This window comes from Zalophus californianus, chromosome 9 (assembly GCF_009762305.2).
Source record: "Zalophus californianus isolate mZalCal1 chromosome 9, mZalCal1.pri.v2, whole genome shotgun sequence".
Classification (NCBI taxonomy): Eukaryota; Metazoa; Chordata; class Mammalia; order Carnivora; family Otariidae; genus Zalophus; species Zalophus californianus.
Window position 1 is genome coordinate 115,033,187 of NC_045603.1, and position 19,211 is coordinate 115,052,397.

The 19,211-nt window shown below is 37.2% G+C and overlaps 1 protein-coding gene across 1 annotated transcript in view; it reads left to right on the forward strand.

Annotated features, from left to right (window-relative positions):
• LOC113921530 (ankyrin repeat domain-containing protein 26-like) overlaps nucleotides 1–19,211 on the forward strand; it is a gene marked incomplete at its 5' end in the record, with an annotated part of 108,756 nt that overhangs the window by 32,099 nt on the left and 57,446 nt on the right. Inside the window, 4 exon segments of the mRNA XM_035729337.1 lie at nucleotides 288–548; nucleotides 3,792–3,874; nucleotides 9,105–9,262; nucleotides 17,641–17,811. Coding sequence (XP_035585230.1) covers nucleotides 288–548; nucleotides 3,792–3,874; nucleotides 9,105–9,262; nucleotides 17,641–17,811 — 673 coding nt within the window.

Sequence of the window (19,211 nt, forward strand, 5' to 3'; positions counted from 1 at the left end):
GTACCCTGGAAAATCTTAATTATTAATGAACAAAAGCTCTATATGTAATAGAGCTTGGTGAGTAAATTAAACTCTGTAATACTAGAGAATTAAAAAAAAAAAGAGACCGTTAAATTCAGCTGTATGAATGGCAAGTATAGGACATGTAATATACAATAAGGTACGAATGAGTAGTCGTGTGTCTGGGAAAAGAGTAGGAAATGGGACTCCTCTGACAAAGGGATTTATACAAATTAGCTAAGTTTATTTTATTACTTACATTCTAATGAGTGAAATTTTATTTTCAGCTTTGTCCAGTTGGAAGTCTTCAGTGTGTTTGGCTCACAGTACTGTGTCTTGTCAAAGATCCAGGGCTTTGAGAGTTGATGAATGCCCATCTGTATCACACTCGGTGACCCAAAATCAGTCAGCATCCAGAGGATTTGGACAGACGACCTTCATAGAGAAAGAAAAGATTAATGATATTGGAGTTGTGTTTCTGTTAGAGAATTATAAACTCCATGACCTGTATAAATCACAGCTACAAGAAAGCAGAGAGCACAAACAAGGTAATAAAGAAGCATAGAGAATTCAGCCTCTCCATGACTTCACCATAGTTCTGATTTTTCAAAAATAATTTTGTGGCAAAATTTACTTTGTGTTTACTCCTTTTATGCAACCTACAACCAAACAGAATATCTTTTAGCAAGACATTTGTATTCTTCCTCTAACCAAAGCAACACCTGAATAAGAATTAGGAGAATGTAATTTCTTTGGGTTAGTTTTTAGCATTCATTTGAGAGTCGGTAGCAGGATTATATTTAGAACTTTGGGACCAGTTGGGAATACTAGGTAGAGATCTAAAGATTGTTTACTCAAAACATAGTTTCCTAGCTTTATTTTATAGCTCTAAATTCACAAGTATTGGTCAAGCTATATTCATTGTAACTAAAAAAAGCACCTTCCCAAATCAAGTATTAAAATATTTCCTATGTTCTCTATGACTTTTTTTTATAGAGTTGGCTTTCCCAGCAGTAATGGGAATAGTTGAGAATTTACTATATAGTATCATCTTCTCAGCTATGTATGCATAGTCCATCTCCTTGTTTTATTATTTTTATTTTATCTTTTTAGAGAGAGAGAGAGAGAGGGATAGGGAGAGAGAGAATCCCAAGCAGGCTTCACGCTCAGCACAGGGCCTGATGGGGGGGCCTCCATCTCATGACCCTGAGAACATGACCTGAGCCTAAATCAAAAGTTGGACACTTAACTCACTGAGCCACCCAGATGCCCCTTTATTATTATTATTGTTATTTAAAATTTTTATTTGAGAGAGAGAGAAATTGAGAGAACGAGTGGGAGGAGTGGCAGAGGGAGAAAGAAGCAGGCTCTCCTCTGAGCAGGGAGCCCGATGCGGGGCTCGATCCCAGGACCCTGCGATCATGACCTGAGCTGAAGGCAGCCGTTTAACTGACTGAGGCACCCAGGCACCTCCCTTTATTATTTTTAATGAATAAATGGAGTACTGGTTTTAAGGAGCACTATATTATTTAAAAATAATACATGGAAAGTCAATTTTCATTCTACTAAGATACTCAGTCTATTGATTAACTACATCTCATGTGTGCTCTACTTAATGTACCAGTTAATTCCATGCCTTTTATCAGTCATGATCAGGTCTGTACTAATAAATCGTACAATATTTTTTTCACCCCTGTAGTTTTAGGTTCTTTCTTTACTGGTAGAATTAACACTGTGTTTTCAAAAGATTTTCAATGATCTCCTAGAGTAGTGAGTACAGGCAATAAATCCAAAGTTATTTACCTCTGCAAGTGACTTGTGTGCTGTTACTTCTTCCTGAGCTTGGTAGATCCAAGAAGGAGGACTTTTAAAATACCTACAGGCTCCTGTAACAAAGGAAGATCTGAAACAAAAATTAGAAATACAAGCAACTTAAAACAGTTCAGGTAGATTGTTTCTCTTCTCACTTGATGCTTTTATAAAGTGGTGAGCAAAGTTAGTTCTCTAGGGACCCACGATTGTGTGCTTATTCATTTAATACAGATTTATTCTGTACTGTGCCCTGATGATTTTATATCCTCAATATTTCTGGACCCATTCTGTCAGTTCAGGTGTACTTCATCTTTATTTTGCAGTACTGCCTTCTAATTCATCTCCCATCTTTTATGACAGTGCCCCTGAAATTCATCCCTCTCCACAGCATTTAGAGTGATCTGTCTCAAATGTAAATATGACTAGGAACCATGTTGAAAATATATTTGTGGGCGCCTGGGTGGCTCAGTTGGTTAAGCGACTGCCTTCGGCTCAGGTCATGATCCTGGAGTCCTGGGATCGAGTCCCACATCGGGCTCCCTGCTCAGCAGGGAGTCTGCTTCTCCCTCTGAACCTCCCCCCTCTCATGCTCTCTCTCTCATTCTGTCTCTCAAATAAATAAATAAAATCTTTAAAAAAAAAAAGAAAATATATTTGTGTCCAGGTATCTTAAACTTTCATAATCTTGACTTCTGCCAAACTCTCTAGCCCTTTCTGCTGTCTGCCCTTTTCTCTGGCATTCTGAACTGCTGGTGATGTCTTCCTCTTAGATCCCTGTATTACCCTGTTGTGTGCTTCTCTCCCTTTTAGACAAATATTTACCCTGTCGTGTGCTTCTCTCCCTTGTCTTCCTACAGCCTTGCATACTCTCCCTGTTTTCCTCCCTCTAACCCCTTTGAATCTGGCTGACCTCACTGTTTTCAGTTTCGGTTCAGGCATTATGTCCAGAAAAACCATTCCTGACACCTTTTATCTACGTGCTTCTTGAAACCTGGGTGCCTAGCACTTACTGGGAACTCAGTAAATAATTACTGAGTAAAATAAAGACCGTTTACATAGAGATGACTTAAAAGATTGCCCCATACAGGGGCACCTGTGTGGCTCAGTCGGTTGAGCATCCAACTCTTGATTTCGGCTCAGGTCATGAGCTCAGAGTTGTGAGATCGAGCCCCGTGTGTGGCTCAGTGCTGGGCTTGGAGCCCGGTCAAGATTCTCTCTCTCTCTCTCTCTCTCTCTCTCTCTCTCTCTCTCTGCTCCTCCCCCTCTCTAAAAAAAGAGAGAGTGAGAGAGATTGTCCCATACAGTCCAGGAGCCAAAGAAATAGATATAGAAAGAAGTAATTTACAGTTCAGGTGGTGAAGATACACTAGAAAAATCTGTAAAGTACTAAGGTACCCCTGAAGAAAGACACCTATTTATCTGGGGAAGACTAGCCATAATCAAGGATGACTTTACATAGCAGTCTGTGTCCTAAAAGATGTGAAGAAATTTATCAAGTAGGAGAGGAAAGCATTTCAGGAATGTTTACACTCAGCAGGGACATACACCCATAGGAAGGTTGTACACTAATAAAGGCATAAAAAATACTAATAATTTTGGAAATCATGAATAATGTTGTAGTTGAAGCTTTGGGTGTTAAGAGGTGCTGTTACAAGGTAAAGAATAGTCTGTTGTGATTTTACATGTTTCTGCTACATTTTAAAATTTTGTTTCTGAGTGTTTTGTTCATTGATGTTAGGAGAATGAACTTGTGAATGAATCTTTGAGACGTTTGTATGTCTTTAACCTGATGACATTTAGTATTTCCCAAATGGTTTGTTGAAGTTTTCGATAATTAAAAGTATTTCTTAAAGTAAATATTCAGCTAAACATTAAGTTTAATTTAAACCATTAATAGATGAAATGTTATTTTCTATTTTTAAGAAGGTTGTAGCTTTTATCTAACCATTCTAAGTAGTCCATTTTAACTAAATATATAGATTTGCCAGCAGAACTAGACTTAGAAAGGACATCAGAGGAAGAGCAAAAAAGACTTGATGAAAGTGAAAATGACCACCTACAGGTATGTAAAAAGTTAAATTTAAATGTAAATTTCCACTTTTATATTGTTTTTCCTGCTTTAATAACGTAACATAGTTCAAATGAAATTATCTTTTGAATGGACATATTGAAGTCAATAGATTATAACTTAATATTTAGTTTTTATAAAATTTTATAAGTTACAAAACTTAAAGTATTGTTAGAATTTTACTAGCTAAACTTCATCCTTGGAATTGAGAGAAAAAAAAAATTCCTGAATAGTGTTTGCTTCTTCCATTTTTGTAACTTTTTATGTAATAAAGAAGGTAGCATCAGATACCGAATTATGTTTAAGCAGTTGAAATTATGAGCAGTGTAATAATGATGACTACTGACTTAGATCCACGTAGAAGGAGTAATTATTCTCAGTGGTTCAAAATGTGCAGTTCTGTATTGCCCATCACTAATGCCAAGATTAAAGATTTATTTTGCCTTGTGATCTCTGTGTAGTTGACTTCAGAGAGTGGGGTCATAAAATCAGCACAATTGCCAATTGCCTAGAATCCCACCTTCCAGGATGGGACCTTTGTAGTTGGGTAATAAACCATAACTCTTTCAGTTATTTCATTTCGGCGTAGGAAATCAGTATTATTAACATTTTTCTTATCCACTCTCAGTGGACGTTATATTAGAGCTGAATATAAGCAGATAATTTTAGTGATGTAAAACACTATCATAGTATATAATTTGAATTAAGATTTAGGAATTTTCTTTCTGATTGATGTTAATTGATTTTGGCTCCAAATTAAAATTTGCCTCTTCTCTAGATATTAATCTTTAAAGAGAATCCTCAGATGCACTGTAGGGGCTCTCTATTTAATGTATGGTGAAATAAAATGAAATAAAATGTTTTTAAGTTTGTAACATTAAAAATAATCTAATTCATTTTTTGGTAGATGTAACATGTAATGAATTGTTTATTTCCAAATAACTGACAAAGTAAGTTGATGGATTTATGTTTTTCTTCTGTCTTAACCTAGGGCAAGTTATTTTTCACTTCTTTGTTACAATCCAGTGACTTGGGAGCAGCTTAACATAGATTAAGAAATCTAACAGTTAAATTTTAATTATTTTCTAATTTTTCTTTGTCCATACTTGATTACTTAAGGATAAAGTTATTTTACAAACATGCATCCTGGCAGAAAAGATATCTGAAAATCAAACCAAGCAAATTAATGTTCCACTTTTGCATCTGCAAAAAAAGTCTCAAGAACCAGAAATGAATAAGAAATGTGACAGAGAGGCTCATATATCTGTATATTCAGAACATCCTCCTGTACAAAAGCATGAGGAACTCTGGATCAAACAAGGCAAATTAGAGTGGAAAAATAATTTAAAACTCATCACCAGTGAGTTAAAGCGGAAGTTTGGTGAAACTTGTCAAAGACACAAAATTGCTCCTTATCCTAAGGAAGAGTCACTACATGGTAACTTTAAAGAAGGAATAAAGTTAATGGAAATACCTTCTAACTTGACAAATGATAGACTTGATTGTGAGAAAAAGGATACATTTGCAGTGCCTGTCCCTCTAGTATTTCGGGCATTTCCTGAACAGAAAAAGTCTAGTCTCAAATATGATTACCACTCATCTTCTGATTTTTCTTTAAGTGAAAATAAATCGGTCTGTGAAAATGATAACAAACCAGACACTGAGCTTGTTTTTAACAAAAATAAGAGTTTTAAAAGTGATACAGAAAATAAAAAGGTAAGGAACCCACTCGCTATGTTTGAAGTGAAAGAAGACCAAGAGCTTGACATGCCAATGGCAAAAAGTATGAACCAAAATAGCACTAATTCTAAATTAGACATTGGACGTATACCTCAGTCTAGTCATTCAGAAAGCCTTTTTGACAAAAGGTTTTCCAGCTCCAATGAGATGAGACAAATGGCTCAAATAAAAAGGTACAATAGTTCTGCTGTTAAAAACACTTACAAGAAAACAAAAGACTTGTTCCAGAAGCCATTCTGTGCAGATAATGACAGTACTAATAAGTATAGAAGTATGGAACCCGAAGTATAAAAGGTGAGTTCTTCTCCACCATGTAGTTACAGAACATCAGAAGTATATCTAAAAGAAGAATTACAGCAAGATGTTCAAAAGGTTAAGAACGAGATAGGCATGTTACAGATAGACTTCCTGGATTTGGAAAAAGAGAAAGTTCATCGTCAAAAAGGGGTAGAGTTTCACTTTGCTGCTGCTCTTTTGTTTTTTCTCTTTATCAGTTATCTGAGTCATTTTGATTTTCCACTTAGGAAAAAAGATCGTGTATAAAATGGGGTTGTGTAAATAGTAATTGTGTTCGGAAATAGATTATTACTGCTATCTTAATGATATGAATGCAGGAAAACTTTCTTATGATTTGTTTTCCTTAATTTCCTCCGTCAGTCTCCCAAGTGGCATGTGAACTTGGAAAGTAACTTAGCTATGCACCATGTGACCTCATGAATCAGAGTAACCATAAAGAAAATTCCTTAAAAAATGCACTTAAGGGGTCACTTGGGTGACTCAGTCGTTAAACATCTGCCTTCGGCTCAGGTCATGATCCCAGGGTCCTGGGATGGAGCCCCACATCGGGCTCCCTGCTCAGTGGGAAGCCTGCTTCTCCCTCTCCCACTCCCCCTGCTTGTGTTCCCTCTCTCTCTGTGTGTCTCTCTGTCAAATAAATAAATGAAATCTTTAAAAAAAAAAAACTTTAAAAAATGCAATTATCTTGGCACATCTGGGTGGCACAGTCGAGCATCCGACTCTTGGTTTTGGCTTGGGTTGTGATCTCAGGTTCATGAGATTGAGCCCTGCGTTGGGCTCTGTGCTCAGTGTGGAGTGTGCTTTAGTTTCTCTGTCCTTCTCCCTCTGCCCTTCCTGCTCATGCTCTCACTCTCTTCTCTCTAAAATAAATAAATCTTTAAAAAATATATAATAATCTCTAGTTTTTTTTTTTTTAAAGATTATTTATTTATTTGAGAAAGAGCGCATGTGTGTGCATGAGCATGAGCCGGGGGAGAGGCAGAGGGAGAGAGAAGGGGGAGAAGCAGACTCTGCTGAGCAGGGAGCCTGACATGGGGCTCCATCCCAGGCCCCTGGGATCATGACCTGAGCTGAAGGCAGACGCTCAACCACTGAGCCATCCAGGTGCCCCATTTCTAGGGTTTTTATTTTTATCTATTGGCTTAAGTATAAATTTCATTTCCATAAACAATAAAATGAGAAAGAAGCAATGAATATTGGAAAGGATATAAACAAATATTTCAGCTAAACCTATTGGTCTGTATGTGCAATCTTTTCTGCTTTTACTCACTCTTGGAACTTAGAATTCTGACAGGACCACTTTGAGATATTTTTAATAACAAATATTTGGATTATCACTTTCTTCCTCCACATTTTTTAAAAACAGACTCTTTTTTTTAAAGATTTTTTAATTTATTTAGAGAGCATGAGCAAGGGGAAGGGCAAAGAGAGAGATGGAGAGAGAGAGAGAGAGAGAGAAGTAGACTCCCCACTGAGCATGGAGCCTGATGCGGGGCTTAATCCCACAACCTCGAAATCATGAGCTGAGCCAAAATCAAGAGTCAGAGGCCCAACTGACTGAGCCACCCAGGTTCCCCCCCTCCACTTCTTTTGGTCTCTGGTCTCACATGTTTCTGTTGAGTCAAACCTTCCTATTAAGTTTAATAACGTATGGTACATTTTGATATGTATGATCTTTATAATGTAGGTAGCAGAAACCTTCAGAAACCTTCAGTATTTAACTTGAAGGTAGAAAACGGACTTTTGAGGTGAATTGAGTTTTAAAAATAAACAAAAATCTAGAGATATCCTTCTTAAAAAGAAGAGGTAGCTAAGCACCTTGTCTCCAATTAAGATATTAAATTACTGTGCAGTGTCATACTTTTAATGTATCTGATTAATTTAATGAATCTGTTTGATAACTTACCTGATTCAGCATCAAAGAATCGTATCATATATTTTGGTGCCATAAGATGCTAGGTAATGCCACCTTAGGAACTTTGGACAAAATTAACCTTTTTTGGTTTTACTCCTATTTATCAGTGGAAAACAGGATTAAAGTTGATAATTACTTTTATATCCTCTAGCTATAAAATTTTATGGTTATTGAATGTGGAATTTGGGGAGCATTACTCATTTCCCAAAATTCTACACTAACATCAGTTTCACTCTGTTCGTTTTGTGTTGTGAACTTTGGTTCATATATCTTTTTTTTTTTTTTTTAAAAAACTAAAAGTTTTATTTAGTAAGTCTAACATCTGGCTTTTTATGTTTCATATATCTTAATGAACACTGTCATTTTTTTGATAACCCTAGGATCCAAATGAAAAAAGAACTGTAAAAGGCAGTTGGGGAAAAAATAGCTCAGTGCAGAAAGAGGAAACCTTCTGTTTGTTCCTGGAGCACCACAATGTCACATCCTTTAAATCTGGCTGTTTTTGCAAAATCCAGGTGGTAACGACAGAAGACGACACATTTTGTGTCTTTGTCTTTTTATTTCTTTGTATCTGCTGGTCAGATGGGGTGGGGTATGGAATGGTAGGGAGCAAAGCGTGGATATGAATACAAAATTAAGAAAGCCCTTTTTCAAATTTTGGAAAATTCTCCAAATTAGTTAATTATTTTTTAAAGATTTTATTTGTCAGAGAGAGAGAGAGAACACAAGCAGGAGGAGCAGCAGGCAGAGGGAGAAGCAGGCTTCTCGTTGAGCAAGGAGCCTGATACGGGGCTCGATCTCAGGACCCTGGATCAGACCCAAGCCGAAGGCAGACGCTTAACCAGCTGAGCCACCCACACGTTCCAATTCTGCTGTTTTTATTCAAACAGAAATGAAGCACAATTTATAAAAATTGCAATTATTTGTAATGATAAAGTTAAACACAAAATATTTTTATCAATTAAAATTACGACAAACTAAGTCAAATGCTACAATTAATGAAGAAAAGATCTGGGATGCCTGGGTGGCTCAGTCGTTAAGAGTCTGCATTCGCCTCAGGTTGTGATCCCAGGGTCCTGGGATTGAGCCAGCAATTGGGCTCCCTGCTCAGCAGGGAGCCTGCTTCTCCCTCTGTCTGCACCTCCCTCCCCCTGCTTTGCTCTCTCTCTGATAAATAAAAAATAAAATCTTTAAAGAATGTATAATTAAATAAAGTTCTTTTTAATGAATAAAGTAGTAACAATTATCCTTAGTATCAAATTTCCATTAAAGATAAATGAAGAAAAGAGGAGACACCAAAGTAATGGGATGGCAGTATTCGAAAACGTGTGTGTTGTCGCTGCTGCTGCTGCTGGACTAATTCCACAAAGAGAGAGTGGAAAAACTGAAAACCACCTCTTTCCTGTTGGGAAAAAGGAAGATTCTGATGGGTAAGCCTATAGCGATATTTAAATAGTAGTTAATTATTATTTTCCTATAAAACAAATTCTAGTTGGAGCTAACATTCATGATTAACAAATTTTATATTTTTAGTAAGGCTGTTCCATCCTGGGTGCTAATTAGAAAAATGCAAATAACTAGATACCATTTTTTGCAGTCATAGTGATAAATATTTTATTAAAAAAATAATAACCAAAGTTAGCAAATGTGAGGAGAAAGGCATTCCTATACACTGTTGTTAGATGAAATTGGTAAATCCTTTCTGAAGGGTGATTTAGCAGTGTGTTTCAAAAATTTTAAATATGGTGTCCCTTTTTCAAATTTATTTTTTAAAAGATTTTATTTCTTTATATGACAGACAGAGACACAGCGAGAGAGGGAACACAAGCAGGGGGAATGGGAGAGGGAGAAGCAGGCTTCCCACGGAGCAGGGAGCCTAATGCGGGGATCAGTCCCAGCACCCTGGGATCATGACCTAAGCCAAAGGCAGACGCTTAACGACTGAGCCACGCAGGCGCCCCATTTGCTGTCCCTTTATTCCAACGCTTCATTGCCAGGACTAGATCCTCTAGGAAAACATGACTGGTGTAAATACACACACACACACACACACACACACACACACACACACACACACACACACACACACTCTAAGGACATTTATTGTACATTATTATATATATAAAATATGACACATATTAAGGATATTTTGCATAGCATTCTCATCTCAAAAAGTTGGAGATAGTCTAAATATCTGTCGATAAGGAAGTAAGTTGTCACCCGTATAAAACAATGTAATATGCGACCATTTGAAAAAAGGAGTTTAGGTCGACAGTGTACTGATTGTTAACAAAGTATATTTAAAGTGTTCGGTTTGATGTCATGTGTTATGCAAATTTCAGAATACTTTTAATATCTGCAGAGTTGCAAAAGGAAGTTACCTGCTACACTGGCACTCTATCTTATTACCAACAAAATTGCTAGGTATTAGGTTTTTGGTTTTGGTTCCGTTGAGCTTGAGTGTTCAAATGTTGGACCCTCAAATTGATCTGAATATTACCAAGAGATTTCGTATGTCAACTTGTCCCATATTCTATATTTGATGATCCTTGTGGTATAAAGCAAGATGTTGCTAATGCAGTGAATCTTTTTAAGGTACCTTGCATGCATGCTATTAACCTTCCTTTTTAAAGAGAATATATTTCTATATGTACCACACCAAATTTTTCAACAGTGACTTCATGTTATATAATTTAGGAAAATTCAGTTTACAGAATAGGAATATTTTCTGCATTCCAAACCCCTTATACTTCTCTTATAGAATTTTATTTTTTTAAATTTTTTTAATTTAATTTAATTTTTTAAAGATTTTATTTATTAATTTGACAGAGAGAGAGACAGTGAGAGAGGGAACACAAGCAGGAGGAGCGGGAATGGGAGAAGCAGGCTTCCCACCGAGCAGGGAGCCCGATGTGGGGCTCGATCCCAGAACCCTGAGACCATGACCTGAGCTGAAGGCAGACGCTTAACAACTGAGCCACCCAGGCATCCCTCCTGTAGAATTTTTATATGATTAATTATTTTGGATATATCCTAGAGTTAGATGATGTTTATCAAGCATGAAATACTGCTGTTGAAACTTAATAGTTTTTCTGTGGTCTTTCTAAGCATGAGAAAAAATGATTATAGGTTATATAATATATATATGTAATATATCTAGAAAATTTTTAAGGATTCTTTTGTATAATTTTGTGAATTATTTAATGGCCTGGTCTGCCTTTTTTTTTTTTTTAAGATTTTATTTATATTAGAGAGAGTGCGTGGTGAGGGAGAGGGACAAGCGGACTTGGCACTGAGAGCAGAGCCCCACGCGGGGCTCGATCGCACAACCGAGAGATCATGACCTGAGCCAAAATCAAGAGGTTTAACCGACTGAGCCACCCAGGTGCCCCCTTGGTCTGGCATTTTTTTAAAAAACATTTAGTGCTACATGTATGTAATTTAAAAAACTATATTACAAACTATATTACAAAAATACTACATCATCATTGTGTAAGGATTGAAGTAAACAAGAAAATTAAATCATCTATGATCTTTCCTCTTAGCTATAAAATCCTTAAAAGAACCATGGACACTCACTGATCCGGATTTACCTCCTATTCACTCTTGAAATCTCTCTAGTAATTTTCAGTCCCACTACTCCAGAATTGATTTTACAAAGGTTTCCACTGATTTTCATTTTAATAAATCTAGACATAATTTCTTGGATCCCCTTTTTTTTAACCTATCAGCAATATTTGACCCAATGGAGAACTCTCTTCTCCAAAATTCTGTGTTCACTGAGCTTCCAGGATATCACTCACTCACCTGGTTTACCCCCTGCCTTCCTAGTCTGTACATGTCAGCCTAATTTGCTGCTTTCTCGTCATCCCCCACCTCTTACTTACACATTGACATCTTCCAGGAATCAGTCCTTGATTTTCCTTCTCTTGACTTTTACTATCTTGTATGTTCTAATGATCTTCAAGTTTCTATCTCCAGCCCAAATCTCTCTGCGTAATTCCAGACCTACATATCAAACTGCCTATTTGATGTCTCTTTGGGATAGCTCTTGGGTCTTACGAACTTAACATGTCCAAAATCGAACTACTGATATTCTTTTTTATACCTGCCCTTCTTGTCTTTCCTAATTGAGTTAATGATAGTTTTTCTAGTTGCTCTGCCAGAAAACTTGGTATCATCTTTGACTCATGTCTTTTTCTTTTTCATACTTGTCACATCTAATCTGTCAGCAGATCTTGTCAGGTCTTCCTTCAAAATATATCCAGAAGCCAAACACATCTTCCATGACCAAGCCACTATCATCTGTTGTGTGTATAAGTGTAATAATTAACTAATTGGTCTTCTTGTTTGTTCTTTTGTCTTTTCTCTGTTTCCATTAATTCTAAACACAGTGGATCTATTAAAACATAAGTCAGATTATGTCTTCCTCTGCTCAAAGCCCAATTGCCTCCTATTTCACTCAGAGTACATGCCAGAGTTCTTTGTAACACCTACAAGGCCTTGTATGATCTGTTCATCTTGGTCTCTCCCTATCCCTTACTGCCTCACTCCTATTTTCTGTCCCTTTCACGCTGTCCAGCCACACTGAATTTCTCACTTTTTTCCCCGCACTACAAACACTTCGAGCATCCCTCTGTCCTTGCTGTTGACTCTGGAGTGCTTTTCCCTCCAATATCCTCATGGCTTCCTTGCTCCTTGCTCCTTCCCTTTTTTTTTTTCCCCTTCAATTTTGTGCTTAAAAGTTACTTTCTTAGCAAGGCCTTTCTTGGTTATCCTGATTACCTCTTTCCCTACAGCACATCAAAATTTGATTTTTCTCCTTTAGTTTTTCTCCTCTAGTACGATCTTGCCTGTGTAGTTTATTGTTATTGTGTTTACTTCACTCATGAGTAGGATTTTTATCTGTTCATCGCCACATCCACAGTGCCTAGAAAACGTCCTAGCGTATACAGTTCTGTTCAGCAAATGTTTATTGAGTGCATGGAGTTTCACCTGCATGTATTGTTTTTTAACATAATACTAACTCTCACTTAAACAAAAAGGAAGTTTGATATGGGTCCATTCTGACAATTTAATCTGTCAGTTGTATGCAATTTTTTTTTATTTTTGGGGGGCCCAATGTTGTGGTTACTTGCTATTTATTCTTATACTGGTATTTATGTTTTAATTATGGTAAAATGGATCAGAGGAATAGCAAACTTCATTTATATTTTATTAAGGAAAATGAAATATGGTGGCAAATTATAGGACTTTAAAAATTCTTGCCAAAGGATTATGAGCCCTCAATATCTGAAATAAAAAGATGAAGTTGGAATTTATTGGCTACTAGTAAGATAGATCTTTGCTGGTCGCTTAGAGTCTTCTCTGACAGAGCAGTCTGCTATTCTTATATAGGGTTTTGGGAAGAGTAGAGTTTAAGGTTTGGGGGACTTTCAGAGAATTAAGTGGTTTGTCATCATGTGAAACACCATGATAATTTGGGTGAGACTGTTGTTGATTGGTTGGCACATGAGGCATGTGTATGGAATGGTTTTGTCTCCTACTGGCTTTCTTTGAGAAGGGAGGAGCTGACACTGTTTGGTTGGTGAGTGAGGCCAGTGGGCGTTGATCAGTCACACACATTTAAAACTGGTTGTGCTGGCTTCTATTCCCATGGCTTCATATTTGGGTCCCCCCCCCAGGTTTGAGGTGACTTTAACTAGATATTTTCTATTTAAAAGTTGCTTCTATCAACTGTGTTCAAAATGAAAGCTATTTCATATTCTGTAATTATAGATTTAATTTTGAGATTTGGGTTAAGAAGAATGGTTCAGTAATTGCCTTCAGGAAGATCCTTCTTTTTTGGATGTTAAATTTTAACTAGAAGAGTTATCTGTGTAACAGTTTTAAAACAATAATTGCTGGGCTCTGTTTTTGTTTCCAGTGCTCTTAGGGGCTCATGTTTAATTCCTAAATTAATAATCTGTGGGAAATTTCATTCTTTTTGTAAATTTATGTAGCTATATGCTGCTGATATTCTCTTGCATACATTTAGTCCATGAAAGTAATTATAATTTTCTGTTGATAAATCTAGCTTTTTATATTAGGATTAAATACTTGGCTAAAAGTATACAAAAGTCACCAAATCATTTTCTTTAAAAAAATTAAAAATTTTTTTTTATTTATTTGTAAGAGAGAGAGAGAAAGAGAGCGAGAGTGAGCGCACAAACAGGAGGGAGGGGCAAAGGGAGAGGTAGAAGCTCAGTGGGGAGCCTGATGCAGGGGTAGATCCCAGGACCTGGAGATTATGACCTGAGCCAACAGAGACACTTAACCAACTGAGCCACCCAGGCACCCCTAAATCGTTTTATTTTCAAACAAAATTAGGTTATTGCTATTTTTGAGTGATATATATAATGACATATGAGTATTTTTGAATTTTCTCCAGATTTATTGAGGTATAATTGACAGTTAACAGTGTAAGTCTAAGGTATACGTATATTAATTTAATACACTTTTATATTGTAAAATGGTAAGTGTTAATAACTCCATCTCACATAATTATTTCTTTTTTATCAACTCTCTTAGTGACTTTCAAATATATATTACAGTATTGTTAACTGTAATCACTATTCCATACATTAGACCCTCAGAACTTACTAATCTTGTAACAGGAAGTTTGTATCCTTGGCCAGTATTTACCCATTTCCCACAGCCTTCTACCCCTGGCAAGCACCAGGGTGTAAATTTGTTTTTTTTTAAGATTCTACATGTAAGTCAGATCATATAGTATTTGTCTTTTCATGTGACTTATTTCATTTAGCATAATTCCCTCAAGGTTCATTTATGTTATCACAACTGGCAAGGTTTCCCTCTTTTTTGTGGCTAAAATATTCCGTTGTAAATATATACCACAGTTTTTAAACCCATGGATCCATTGATGGACACTTAGGTTGCTTCCCTGTCTTGGCTATTGTAAATAATGCTGCAATAAACAGGGGTGCAGATACCTCTTCGAGATAATGATTTCGTTTCCATCAGAAACGTTCCCAGAAATGGGATTACTGCATCATATGATTGTTCTGTTTTTAGTTTTTTGAGGAACCTCCACAGTGTTTTGCATAGTGGCTGTACCAGTTTACAGTCCTGTAACAGTGTACAAGGATTCCCTTTTCTGTACATCTTTGCCAGTGGTATCTTTTGTCTTTTTGATGAAAGCCATTTAACAGGTGTGAGGTGATATATGATTGTGGTTTTGATTTGCGTTTCCCTGATGAATAGTGATGTTGAGCCCCTTTTTCGGTACCGTTGGCCATTTGCATATCTTCTGAGGAAAGCTGTCTGTAAAGGTGCTTTGCAGTTTTTATTTGAATGATTTGGTTTTTGCTGTTGAATTGTATGAATTCCTCATATATTTTAGATATTAGCCTTTTTTCAGATATGTGGTTTGCAGATATTTTCTTCCATTCTGTAGGTTGCCTTTTCATTATGTTACTTGTTTCTTTTTTGTTTTTTTAGATTTTACTTAAGTTCAAGTTAGTTAACATATATTGTATTATTAGTTTCAGGGCTGGACTTTAGTGACTCATCCCTCGCATGTAATACCCAATGCTCATCACAAGTGCCCTCCCTAATGCCCATCACCCAGTTACACCATCTTCCCACGCACCTCCCCTCCAGCAGCCCTCAGTTTGTTTCCTATAGTTAAGAGTCTCTTATGGTTTGCCACCCTCTCTGTTTTTATCTTATTTTTCCCTTCCTTCCCCTATACTTGACGTAAATGGAACTAGAGTGTTGCTTGTTTCTTTTGCTGTGGAGAAACATTGTTCCATTGTTTTTGCTTTGGTTGCTTGTACTTTGGATGTCATATCCAAAATCATTGCCAAGATCAATGTCAGGGAGTGTTTTCTTGTAGGAGTTTTATGCCTTAAGGTTGTACATGTGAGTCTTTAATCCAGTTTGGGTTAATTTTTGTGAGTGATGTAAGTTAGGGGTCCAGTTTCATTCTTTTGCATGTGAATATCCAGTTTTCTCAGCATCATTTATTGAAGAGATTATCTTTTCTTCTTTGAGTGTTCTTGACTATATGCATGGGTTTATTTTTGGATTCTTGATTCTGTTTCATTGGTCTTTGTGTTTGTTTTTATGCAGGTTCCATATACTGTTTTGGTGACTACAGCTTTGTAACAGTTTGAAAACAGGAAGTGTGATGCTTCCACCTTTGTTGTTCTCTCTCAGGGCTGCTTTGGCTGTTTGGGGTCCTTTTTGTTCCATACAAATTTAAGGATTGTTTTTCCTATTTCTGTGCAAAATGTCACTGGATTTTTGACAGAGATTGCATTGAATCTATAGATGGCTTTGAATAATGTGGATATTTAATATCAATTTTTCCAATCCATAAACAACGAGGTATCTTCCTATTTGTGTCTCTGTTCTCTCTTTAATCAAAGTCTTGTAGTTTTTAGTGTACATATCTTTCACCTCCTTGATTGGATAATTTGAAAGTTTTAAAATTTGAAAATTTAAATTCACAGATTTTTTTGATCCATTTTCCTGTCAGTGATTTCTATTGCTTTTTTGCATTTCATTCACTATATTATTCAGCTCCAGAATTTTTAATTTTTTTTTTAGTATTTCCAGCTCTTTTTTTAAAAAATGATTTTATTTATTTATTTGAGGGAGAGAGAGAGAGCAAGTCGGGGGAGAGACAGAGAGAGGGTGAGAGACTGTCAAGCAGACCTGGGGCTCGATCCCACGACCCTGTGATCATGACCTGAGCCGAAATCAAGAGTCAGACACTTAACTGACTGAGCCACCCAGGTGCCCTTCCAACGCTTTATTAAACTTCTCATTTTATTCATATAGTGTTTTTCACATTGTATTTAATTGGCTTTTTTTTTAAGATTTTATTTATTTATTTTAGAGCGAGTGTGTGTGTGAGTGGGGGGAATAGCAGAGGGAGAGGGACAAGAAGACTCTGCACTGAGTGTAAGCAGGATGCACAGCTGGATCTCATGACCCTGAGATCATGACCTGAGACAAAACCAAGAGTCAGACGCTCACCTGACTGAGCCACCCAAGCAGCCCTGAATTGGCTTTTTGTGTTCTCTTGTAGCTCATTAAGTTTCCTTAAAAGTGGTATTTTGAATTCTTTTTTGGATAAATTACAGATCTCCATGTGTTTGAGATCAATTACTGGAAGATTTGGTGTCCTATATCCTTGACTTTTTATATTCTTTGAAGTTTTGCATTGCTGTCTTTGCATTTGAAGTAGCCTTTGATGACTACCTTTCCAATGTGTCCAAACCTGATATTTTTTTTGCTCTGGTGGTGTGCTGGAACTTTTCTGCAGGAAACCTGGTTTTCCAAAAAGTCTCTCTCATCCATGGGTGATTATCTAAGACCATGTTTCCCAGGGGCTCCCAGATGTGGCTGAGAGGAAGGGGCTGGAACCGGTTTATGGGCTATTGCTGGGTCCACAGCTGGGAATGTAGTGAGTGTGCCCGTCACCTGATGCATGGGTAGGCAAGACTTTTCCGAGGTCCCTTGCTGTATGGTCCTTGATTCCACAGCTCCTACAAAGAGATCCATAGCAGTTTTGTCCCCACAAATGACACTGTATTGTAGTTGTATATGTATCTGACTTTGAAGCAAGGGATGTGTATTTCCTTGTATATGGTTGGATTTCATAAATGTTCTGTGAATTAATAAATGCCAGTTGAGCTGGCTAACAGAATTTTACAAAAAAATTGTTTTTATTCTTTACCCGTAAAATTATTAGAAAACATTGGTTTTTTAATGGATATTTTAACTGGATTTTTAAAAGTAGTGATCCTGGTTTGCATATGAAGGAAGTAAGGAAAGATGAAAATGAAAAATGGACATCAAAAGTATCTGTGATTACGCCAGGGCTTGAGAAGGCCGATTCCCTAACTTCGTGTCCACTACAAGTGAATGATGAGAGCACTTCAGGTGAAATGGATCAGGATGAAGGAAGGTAAAAGCTATAAATTCTTCATTTCCCTCTGAAGGAAGTTTAGCAGTGATTACTTTTTCTGGAAATAAAACGCTGTAGTGTAGGTACAGGCTCAGGCAGGAAATAGTCAAGTATATCAGACACACGGCTTGAAAGGTTAAGATGAGGACAAGGGACTCTGACAAGGAGCAGTTTCAGTAGTCACCATGGAAGCTGGACTGTGATGGATAAGTCGAAACAACTCCTTAGAGAATTTTTATGGGGAAAGGTAATAGAGAAATGGATGATAACTGAGAAAGAATGTGGAAGTCAAGGGAATTGTCTTTCTTTTTTTATTTTAAGATGGGAGTTTTTAGAGTACATTTGTATGCTGCTGGAAATCATCCAATAGAGATAGACATGGTTATTTAATTTTGTTTGCATTTCCAAATATTAGAAAGCTTATTGATTGTATTACATTATCTTTTTTTTTTTTTTAAGATTTTTTATTTTTTATTTGACAGAGAGAGAGAGTACAAGCCGGGGGAGCGGCAGGCAGAGGCAGAGGCAGAGGGAGAAGCAGGCTCCCTGCCCAGCAGGGAGCCCGTTGTGGGACTGGATCCCAGGATCCCGGGATCATTACCTGAGCCGAAGGCAGACGCCTAAAGACTGAGCCACCCAGACGCCCCTATTTAAGATTTTTGTATTTGCTTGACACAGAGAGAGAGAATGCACAAGCAGGGGGAGCGGCAGGCAGAGGGAGAGGGAGAAGCAGGGTCCCCGGCGAGCAGGGAGCCTGATGTGGGACTCGATCCCACAACCCCGGGACCATGACCTGAGCCGAAGGCAGACGCTTAATGACTGAGCCACCCAGGCGCCCCTGTATTACATTATCTTTTAAAGATTACAGTAATTGTCCTTAGTACTCCTATTCATGTAGTTTTGTGGCAAGAGGTGATTTTTTTGTTTGTTTTTTTTAAGATTTTATTTTTTTGGACAGAGACATAGCGAGAGGGGAAACACAAGCAGGGAGAGTGGGAGAGGGAAAAGCACACTCCCGCTGAACAGGGAGCCCGATGTGGGGCTTGGTCCCAGGACCCTGGGACCATGACCTGAGCCGAAGGCAGATGCTTAACGACTGAGCCACCCAGGTGCCCGTGGCAAGAAGTTGTTTATTCAGAATGGGTTCCACAGTGGAGTATTCTCATATAATTGAATGTGCAGATACTATCATTCATAGACTTAAAAATATATAGATAATAGTAAATATACAAACTCTTGGGCCATTCTGAGTGGTACTGATCATTCCTTGATGATTTTAGATATTCAGTGCCTTTGACAGTATCGTGAATAGCTATGGTTTTGTTAGGGACTTTGAAGTATCTGGTTGCATTAAGTTAATATTTGTTTAGATTCTGGGGAAGGGGGAAAGACTTTATTTA